The sequence below is a fragment of the Sminthopsis crassicaudata genome, chromosome 1, assembly GCF_048593235.1.
Source record: "Sminthopsis crassicaudata isolate SCR6 chromosome 1, ASM4859323v1, whole genome shotgun sequence".
Taxonomy (NCBI): Eukaryota; Metazoa; Chordata; class Mammalia; order Dasyuromorphia; family Dasyuridae; genus Sminthopsis; species Sminthopsis crassicaudata.
In genome coordinates this window covers 703,603,199-703,613,703 of record NC_133617.1, presented here as the reverse complement: position 1 = coordinate 703,613,703, position 10,505 = coordinate 703,603,199, and the positions used below count along the sequence as shown (strand labels likewise).

At 39.1% G+C, this 10,505-nt stretch overlaps 1 protein-coding gene and 1 long non-coding RNA gene across 3 annotated transcripts in view; one reads left to right on the top strand and one right to left on the bottom strand.

Annotated features, from left to right (window-relative positions):
* Window positions 1-1,241: 1,241 nt before the first annotated feature.
* Window positions 1,242-10,505, bottom strand: part of TAMM41 (TAM41 mitochondrial translocator assembly and maintenance homolog) — a 31,566-nt gene continuing 22,302 nt past the window's right edge. For both annotated transcript variants that reach the window (XR_012484968.1, XM_074283893.1), the window contains exons 7-8: window positions 10,395-10,457; window positions 1,242-1,379 (exon numbers count right to left, since the gene is read on the bottom strand). Coding sequence is in view for 1 of the 2 variants with exons in the window: in XM_074283893.1 (XP_074139994.1) it covers window positions 1,303-1,379; window positions 10,395-10,457 (140 nt within the window). In the remaining variant the exon portion in view is untranslated. The remainder of the gene's footprint in view (window positions 1,380-10,394; window positions 10,458-10,505) is intronic.
* Window positions 4,968-10,399, top strand: LOC141551815 (uncharacterized). Its single transcript, XR_012484970.1, has 3 exons — window positions 4,968-5,180; window positions 7,336-7,456; window positions 9,694-10,399. It is a non-coding gene; the product is annotated as an uncharacterized LOC141551815 (long non-coding RNA).

The window sequence follows — 10,505 nt, the reverse complement described above, 5'->3', positions numbered from 1 at the left end:
TGGGCCTGATTCTCCTTGCCTGAAAGATGAAGGCAGATTAAATAGTCTTGAGGATTTAAAATGCTGTACTCTAATTATTGAGCTTCTGCTGCTGTGCTTTTCCAAAGTGAACCATTGTATGCTAACCCCGGGAGGTTCTGGGAGCTGGGAGGGCTTTGAGGAGTCCAGTGATGATTCCCCATCCATCTCAGGAGGACCAGTTTTGTTCAGAGAAACTGAGCACAAAGTTGGCCAGCAAGTGACAAGGATTTGGGGCACAGCAACATGAAATCATTTGCTGATGTGCGGAAGGATATGGAAATCTGGATCTCTTGGAATACCTGCTTCAAAGAACTCATGGTCCTTTTAAGTAAAGGAAGATCTGTTAGGTACTTGTTTTAAGTAGTATGCTAAGGAATACCAGAGGGAAATACAGAGTAAGATGGGACCAGCGAGATGAAGGGGAACTTGTCAGGATGACTTAAAGAGGAGCTCTCATCTAGGTTTGGAAGGCAGAATCCCAGGACGAAGCCACTGATTTAAGAGCGGTCCGGATGAACTGAAGAAGCAGGGTGGCTGGGAGGTGGGACAGAAAGACTGATGATGAGATTAGAAGAACCTTGATCCTGTTATTGGCAGCAGGGATGGAGATTTTAGGACAAAGTTGATGGCTAATTCAGAGGAAGAAAGAGACAATCTGGCTTTAGAGACACAGCTTCCCTAGGTTTTTAGCCTGGCATCATGTTTTTTAACAACTTGTATACGACAAGAGAAAATATATGGCTCCAGAAGGAGAAAACAAAATGGAACTTGATCATCACTACTATGAGGCCCAAAGATGGTAGCACATGAGCATTTTAAAGGATATCAAAAATAAAAGCCTTAACTCAGTAAAACTTCAATTTAATGCTTTAGAACTCTGACTGGAAAAAAAAAATGTGTGGAGGCAGGATAGTAAGAAGAAAAGATTATGAGAAGCAAAGAGAGGCAGAGCAGAGAGGCAAAGCTTCCCAAACCTATCATCCAGGAGCCAAATATTTCACACAAATGAGAGCCACTTTACTCATCTCTGACACTAATGAGCCTAGAAAACATGTCAGTTCAAGTCTTAATGAAAACTGAATCCACACAGTTAAACATCTATCTGAACAGAATAATCTTACTTGTCATAAAACTACTCCAAACCACATGTATGTAATCCTTTCCTATTTGTCCCAAAGTTTCCAAAGAAATTAAATAGTAGGTAAAAATAATTAATGCTGTTTTGACAAAAAGATCAGACACTTTATTCAACTATACACAACATTTACAAAAGCAATAACATTAGGAATTCCTCTTTTTCCGTCCGATCCACATTTTTTGCACTTTCAGTGAACTATAAAGCAACGATTTCCTCACACCTGAAAGAAAAAGAAAGAAAAAAAATAGGATTATTTAGTGGAAATGGAGTGATAATTCTTACCAATGGACTACCTCCAAAATAAACTCTAAACAGATAAGCAGTCATGGACCTTGACAAGTGAAATACTATAAGGCTTCTCACAGCCAGTATGAAGACTCAATATTGCACTGACTCAGGACATCCCTTTTAATGTTCTCTGTGAAGTAACCACTCTCAGCAAACCTCACTTATTTATACGCTAAGGCTGAAACTTACAGGAGAGGATTTTACATTCCCATCTGAGCCAATCAAATTTTCAAACCCAATTCAGGTTCTTGGTTCTTTCATAGCTACAAAAGATGCCATGGCTATTATATACCCAGTTCAGTTCTAGAAAATTTAGTCACTGCCTCTTTGGATCTCAGGCACATTAAACAAGGTGAAAATAGAACTCTATGTGGGCTTTTGTGATCAGAGGCAGAGTGGAGTAAGGAGAACAACTTATATGATAACAACAAAATTATTGTAAAGACAAGCACCTTTTTTTTTTTTTTTTTTTAGCAGATAAATCTTACCTTTATTTTCATTTCTGAAAATGCTACAAGTTAGTCACAAATGTGTTTTTCTGTTTAAAATCTCATCAGCCTCCTGAATCATACTAGATTTTTACCATATCTTGCCTTAAAACATTGTCATTGCTTCCCATAACATAGCAGCCTCTAAGCAGAAAAAAAAAATTTCTTATCTACAATGTACTAGTTTTCTTATCTCTCCAAAAATTATCATCTTACAGATCATGATGGTCTTTAATTTCAGTGAAAGGCATATTTACTTCAAGAAACTTTTTTTAAACAAATTTTTTGCCTGACTTGTTTTATGGTAATCATCTCCAAATATATTCTCCCTCTTTCCTCACCAACTGGACTCTTCCTTGTTAGAAAGATAAACAAGTAGTTAGGCAATTGATAACATATGCAGCTTTCTTTTCTCAATCTCCTACCTTTCTTGTTATCTATACATCTTTTTTTCATTTAAAAAATTATAGAATTATAGCTTTTTATTTACAGAACATATGCATGGGTAATTTTTACAAATTACCAGAATAAATTATATTTTGTGGAGGAGGATATGACCAATATGTGAATTTGTTCTGCTTACTGTATACATGTTTTTCATTTAACATGCATTTCTTCATAAATTTAACTTTTTCTCACTTATATGTAAAATGATTTTTAATATGTTTTTAAAAATTTTGAGTTTTCCTCCTTTTTCCCCTTTTCTCTTTCTTAAAAAGGCAAAAAACTCAATCTAAATTACACAACTACAGTCTTACAATACCATTTCAATATTAGCCATGCAGGGAAAAACACAAACTAAAAACAAAACAAAACACCAAAATCACCAAGAGAAATAAAGAAAGTTTTAAAAAAGTATGCTTAAATATGCACTCAGAATCCATCAGTTCTTTCTCTGGAGATGAATAGCATTTTTTACTATGAGTCCTTTAGAATTGTCTTGGATCACAGTATTGCTGAGAATAGCTAAGTCATTCACAGTTGATTATTGTAAATGTGGTTGTTATTGTGTACAATGTCCTCCTTAAAAAGAGACATCTTTTTAAAATGGAGATCTTATAATACTTCAGTTTAAATCCCAGAATCAGTAATCAATCAACGACAACTTAATACACTTAGCAGACAGTACTAGATGCTAAGTATACAAATATATCCTGCCCTCAAGGGGCTTATGTTTTGTAGGAAATATTCTTTAAAGAACATAAGATAGTAGGATGCATTGAGAAGAACAGGGGCTGCACAGGTAGCTGATCTGGATTCTAATTCCTGCTCGATCACCTACTAGCTACTTGACTTTGAACAGGTCTCATGCTCTTTGGGCCTTCACTGCCTCATCTGTAAAAGTATGGGGATTGGTTTAGATGCTAGTATGAAAAACTCTAATTCTCACACAGATGGAGGCTACCTCTATTACTGTTACTGAAACGGATACAAATTCTGTTCCCTTGACTTACATCACACAGTGATTTAACAATGCTGTGTCAATTAGCTCTTTATGACTACGCTAGACTCTAACAGGCTGACTTTGCTTAGAACACTAATCTACTTTTATTATTACTTTGTTAGACAGTTCTCTGCTGCAATTCTAGGTTAAAACCCCACTTCTAAATCCGGGGGTCCCTTTCACCAGTGGTACTCAATCTATCATACCACACATCTTACCTACAGCTAACACACATCCAACACTTTAAAATGTGCTTATGCCCTTGTACACACCATTTTATCTGAGTCTAACAGTACAAAGGTATTGTTTTATGCCTCTGGCAGATGAAGACTGAGGATCACAGAGATTAGGTAACTTGGTAGGGTCACTCAGCTAGTGTCTCAGGCAGAATTGAACCTAAGCCTACTGACTGTGAGCTCAGGTTCTGTCCTGCCTCTCTTAGTTGGTTCCTAAAGTCCATTTTGTTTCTATGGGCATTTGAGTACACTTTTAATCTTCCTGACACCCCACATCTCAATCTGTTGGTAGCTTCACATCATCTCCAGAATATCTCTTGCTTTGGTTTGGCCCTTTCTACTTCCTTATTCATGGTCTGGTGTACTCCATCAACTTCATTTCACATTCTCATCACTTTTTATATTTGCTCCCTTTTCAATCCAGCTTTTTCACTGCTGTGAAGCTTGTCTTTCCAATATAGATAATTCAGATCTTGTCTTTCTCTGCTTAAAAGCCTGTATGGACTCTCCACTGCTTAATTTCTTAACCTGACATTCAAGGGCCCAGACTTAATTCAAATACAGTGAAACTAAGCCATGTACTATTTTCTCCCACTTCTTTGTATTTGCACACACTGTTCACCATGTCTGAGACATGCCTGCCTTTTTCTACTTCAGATTGCTGAATTCTTCAAGTGTCACTTCCTCCATGAAATCTTCTAATTGCTCCTAACCAAATTTATATCCCCTTTCTCAGATGTTTAATTTCTTCTAAGGATCTTATAATAATTTTCCCATTTTTGTCACTCTGGTACCTAGCACACAGTATGTAGGATCAACCACCAGGACAACACTGTTAAAACTCAAACTCTGGTAACTAAACACATAGAGTTCACTTTTGTGGGTTCATCAACTATGAACACCTGGTAATTCATAAGGATCAATTCAAAATCCCTCAGGTTAATGATGAAGTCAGAAATGAAAGAAATAGACTGAAGGGAAAATATATTTTCTCATAACATTAAACACCAGATGTTTCTTCTAATTAAGTTTCTAATCAAACTAGCTATATCAATCAAGAAAATCTTTTCTAAGGAACAAGTCAAAACAAAAATCATATGTAAATCACTCAAAACCCCAAAGGATTAGACCCAAAAGATAAGCAAATCTCTCTAGTCTTTATTAATAATGCCAGCTTGTCTTGTGCTATTTTTATATGTAATGCTCAAAATAAATAGAAGAAATGGATTCAGTCATATGGAATCAGCAAAGTTTCAGCCAGTCCACTTGCCTGTTTGCTTCTAACACAAATTGTGGTTAATAAGTGAGCCATTCTGTTGCCTTCAAAGCAGAGCTGGTAAACAGCAACTCGGGCATGCCAGAAACCTGTTCGGTACAAGCCTTAACACGCCTTATATGAGTACTTTTTTCTGGACTAAAAAATATCCAGGAACTTCTCCCAAAGCTGCCCAGAAGAAGAGAGAAGCCATATTCTGAAGCTCATGCTTTCACTGAGGAAACCTGGCTGGGAGAGGACAGAGGGCAGCTTCTTATGCCGGCAGATGGCAAAGAACAGACACATGCAGGTGGGCTATAATGGATCCCATCTAGTGGGGAGAGAGAGAAACAGTCCTTACACTGAGAGGGAAAAACCTGCCTGCCACCCACCTCATCCATTAGCAAGATGCTAGAGGTATCAGAATGCTTTAATGAGCACAGTATTGGTCATCACCAAATATTGCGATACATGTTACAAGACACTTCAGACATCTTTGTGACGGGAGTTCTGAATCTGGGGTCCAATTTGTTTAAAAAAACAAACAAACAAACAATAAGTGATAATTGGATTTTCTATAATTTTATGCATCATTTAACAGCATGATTCATTCCAGCTCTCTAATGGCAAAGCAGGGAGCCCTCTTGGTGAACTGGGGGAATGGAGATGGGATAGGAGGGGTAAGGGAGAGAGAAGAAGAAGGGCTCTAGTCCCATTTCTGCTAGAAGTGACTGTGGGCAAGTCATTAACTTTCTGGACTCAATCCTCTCAATACTTGAAGCAAAAGCTCTCAGAGGGTCTCAAAAATTAGCCTCAAAACTCTATGACTCAAACTGTCTTCCTGCAATTCACTTTCTTTCAGTGATAGAAGGGATAAAATAGGAATGATACCTTCCATACTATCTACCATTTCCCTCTCTGGCTATGGAAAGCACTGGAACAGATAATTTGGAAGTCATCTGTTTTATCTTTATAGTACATTTTTGAACTTGCATTTGAATGTGGATATATCCTAAATATCCTAGGAAATTACATAATTATTAAAATAATGGAGAAGCACAGTGATGACTAAAGTCAGAAGGATTTAGAACACTGTCCAGCTCTGACAGGCACCAAGGCAGGTTGAGAACTATTTCCTCATCTAAACATGAAAATCTTGGACTCTATGACCTTCTAGGTCCTTTCTTGTTCTACAAGTCCATGTGCTTATGGTTTCTTCCACCTTCCACTACTCTCTTTTTGGGGGGATGAATTGTATCACTTCCCAGGTTGAGAATTTTGATTTTCTGAATTTCGATGTTCTTTCCCTAAGCTAGTTATTTAGCTTGCTTACATCCGCCCTAAGGAGGAAGAAAGTTAATTAAGGGAAGCCTGAAGATGGGGAGGAAATAAACCTTTTTCAATTCCTTAATTATTTGTATGATCTTAAGCAAGTCCCTTCCCCCTTTTGGTTTTCAAGAGAAATGAAAGGAAAATTATTTTATTGATAAAGATTTAAAATAAGAGGGATAAATTAAGGCCCCTTTTAGCTCTAAAACTCAAAGACTATAATAAATAAGGGAAAAGGACTGAAAATGTCCACAAAAGAAAAAGAAACAAAGTAACAGATGCTCCATGGTTTCTTAATTCACTTGAAAATGGATGAGTAAAAAGTGAAAAGACTTGTTGCAAGATAATCAGCTGCATGGATAACTTCAAGGGTGGGAAAATTGGAAGAGGAAAGTTCCCTACCAAGAAAGTTGCCAGGTAAGCCAGAAGGTGGAGGAGAGGGGAGTGACTGGGTGGGGGGTGGGGGGAGAGAAGGAGGGAAGAAAAAGGTATAAATAAACCACCAATTCATTACAGTCAAGCTTTTTGATCTCTATGAAAGTGCTTATCAATATCATTCAGATGTGTAAAGAGGGAATTTTTAAGGGTCAAGAAGAATGAATGAACTTCAAATAGTATATTGAGACAGTACTTGTCTAATATCCATCAGAAAATGTAAACTGGAAAAAAGACAGTATCCATCTACAGGATAAGATAAAGAAAATGAATGTGTGGAAATGATTTTTTAGAGACTTTTCTTATTTTCTCTAACTCTTTTACAAGTAAATTTAGGGAAAATGTCTGTGGTTTGGAGATATGCTAACAATGTAACCTCTTCATGGAAAAGGTGAGGTCACTGGCTCCATGATCCGAGAGCCCACCTGGGCACTCTCAAGGTTTCTGGCAGGTGCCCACTGGCTGCTGCCCTCTGCTGGCAAAGACAGCTCTGCTACAATGGCAATAGGAGTGAGTCCACCGGCTCACTGTGTGCTGGCAGCACCAAGTGCAGTATTCAGCTCTAACGAGGTATTAAAAAAACAATGTGGAGGAGAGTTCTAGATGGTTCGGCATAGCCTAACTTCATGAAAAGAATCTATAACGAGGCTTAGCAAACGATTCAGCTTTTGTCAAACCACGTGGTCTGACTTCTGTTTCAGAATATATAGTCAACGGGGCAGCTCAATGGTGCCGTGGATAGAGCACTGGCCCTGAATTTTGGAGGATCTGAGTTCAAAGCCACTCTTGGACACTTAACACTTCCCAGCTGGATGACTCTGGGTAAGTTACTTAACCCTGATTGCCTCAAAAACCAAACAAAAGATCCCCCCAGACAAACAGAAAATATAGAAAACCAAATAAAAAACCTCCCCTTATAAACAGCTACTCATCTTAAGCATGAGGAAGCATGCTGTAGCTACTACAATGGACAAAAAAGGCGTCTTGGGTTCCAGTGCTGGCTATGTCAGGTGCAGTGGGATGCAGTGTGTTCACTATTCACAAAACTTTGCTTCCCTTTTGTTTAGCTATAAAAGGACGAAGTTCGAGAAGACCAAGCTCAGAGAACAGCCTCTTAGTCATGGCTGCTTCTATTTCCCTTCAACAAGTCCAGATTAGTAAGTATTTGCTTTACAGGAGTGTAGGTGAGAGAGGTGAGAGCAAATGTACAGTCAAAGTCCTCCCAGAGTGGATGGGCTCACACGTATTATTGTGAGACTAAGGTAGGGATGCAGCCTAAGGAGACAGAGCTTTAGAGAGAAGGCATAGGGACTGCGTTTTAAGGGACAGGCAGTAATTGTATGGGTGGAGGGATGACCTTCTGTACATGAAAGCACAGGATGTGTCATGTGGTATGTAAGAGCCCACTTTGGTAATACTCTTTGTATTATGGACCCCTTTGTTGGGTAAAGTCTATAGACTTCTCAGAATGTTTTTAAATGCATAAAAGTTAGGATTACAAAAGAAATAATTTATATTGGAATATAATTATCAAAATAGAAAAACAGGAAGTAAGTTAATGGAGCCTAGGTTGATAACTTCTGGACTAGAATAAGCACATGTGGTACAGAATATGCATTCTATGCATAAGGATGTGGCAGTATAAAAAATAAAGTGGATGGGGAAAGAGGAAAACCTAGAATACTCAAAATTTAACTGCACTCTCAGGGGGAAAAGGGGAATCATAGCAAACTACAAAAATAGATTTTTTAAAAAGGAATTTTAGAATGAACATTTTAGCATAATAGTTTCCAACTTTTTTTGGTCACTCAGACTATCATTTTTTTTTTTTCCCTGAGGCTGGGTTTAAGTGACTTGCCCAGGGTCACACAGCTAGGAAGTGTTAAGTGTCTGAGACCAGATTTGAACTCACGTCCTCCTGACTTCAGGGCTGGTGCCCTATCCACTGCACCACCTAGCAGCCCCTCACTCACACTGTCATTTGACTGTGAACCTCTCTGTGGATACATTTACTTATTTTCTAAACTATACACATGTAATACTGTATTAATAATTTTAATAGAGAATAAAGAGGAGAAAATGAAGATGAAACAATATTTTGTCATAATGTCACTTGGGAGACACTGGAAATGAATTGTCACAGTCAGATCTAAGTTTTAGGAATATCAGCTTAGCAGGTGTATAGAGCAGAGAGGTCAAGCTCAGCCTGTAACATGGCTCACAATACTCCCAAGTGTGGCCCAAGCCAGACTAAAATGTCATTGGCAAATACGGAACAAAATTGATAAAAATATATTAATACCAAGTTGTTATGTGATCTGTGGAGTTCCTCATATGCTGCTTTTGAGGCCATTATACAGAGGATGGAATGAAATAGGGAAGACCGGAAGCAGCTGAGCCGAGAGGTGCAAAGGGACAGAATGAGGGTGGGGGCCACGTTCATATAGAGAGGGTATGAGAAGCTGAAGAAAAACAAGATTTGGCAGCTGACTGGCCATAGGGGTCACATGAGTCAAGGTGGAAGTAAGGCTAGAAACCTGAAGAAGTGGAAGGAGGAGGATCTCCTCACCCAAAATGGGAAAGTACAAAAAAGGGGTGAGGAGGTAATGTAATGACGTGGGCAATGTCCATCAAAACCTATCCATGTGACTTATTCTGTTCCCCTGATGGTACAAGGAAGGAGCTTGCTCACTGGTTACTGTACAGCATCCAAGGGGAAGCTGCTATAACTGTGATGCAGACCTGGAATTTGGGGGACAGAGAGGGGGGTGTTAAGGTTGAGCAGCCTGTGCCTAGGCTATGACCTTGGGCTTTAACTGTCTTGAGGAGCCAATGTCTGGAGCAAGCAGGGGAGGCTGATGGGACTGAGAAGCCGTAACAGCTGAAAGAAATGGTTACTTGTGCTGAGGGAAATATATGATGGGTCTCTTAGGGAGGAACCCATGCTCCTAAAGGACATGTCTAACCATGTCACCTAGCCCTATTTATATATCAAACAGAAAACCTTCAGTTTGCCTCTTAACCCACCTTTTCCACCTGGCTCTCTGCTCTCTTTCCAGATCTCTTACATCCCCCTTTGCGTACTCTGAAACCCAGTGATATCAGCCTCTCAGAGAGTTCTTGCCTAAGACTATCACCTGATTCAGACTGACCGTCTCCCATGGCTGGAATACTCTCCCATCTCACCTCCACCTCCTGGCTTCCTTCAAGTCTTACATAAAATCCCACCTTCCACAGGAAACCTTTACCTTTCCCCATTTGACACTAATGCCCTCCCTCTGCTGATTCTTTTACCCCCTGATCCCATAAATTTCTTGTGAGTTCTTTGAGAGCAGTGACAGGATTCCCTGTCCCCCTTTCTTTGTATCCTCTTTGCTTAGGACAGTGTTTGGTACATAGAAGGCACTTAAAAAATGCTTATGAACTTCTCATCATCTGACCAGTTGATCACACACTTTCTGGAGCCCTAGAATGTCTCCTGCTTTGGAGATCAATTCTTTGGAAAGCTATGTAAAACTTGTAATGGGTAGGCCAGGTGCTCAAATGTCCCCTCTCACCATTTGATTCCTCAGGCTAGCAGATCAGAGGCATGGGATACTATAATTTCTCAAAGATGACCTCTTTTTTTGGGTTCTCCCCAACTGGTGCAAAGAATGACTAATGAGGCATTTAGCAAAGGTCTTAGAAAAGAGTAATGCTCTGAATCTGACCAATGACTGTGCTATCCCTGAAATCAAGGGCTCTAGAAGTTCTTTCTTACCTGCTGTTAGGATTCCTTTGGTGCTCTGCATTACACTAGAAGGTCTCACAATTCCTGAAAGTCCTGTACCAAGGAAGAATATCAAATATAGATATTAGTCATTTGAAAAGC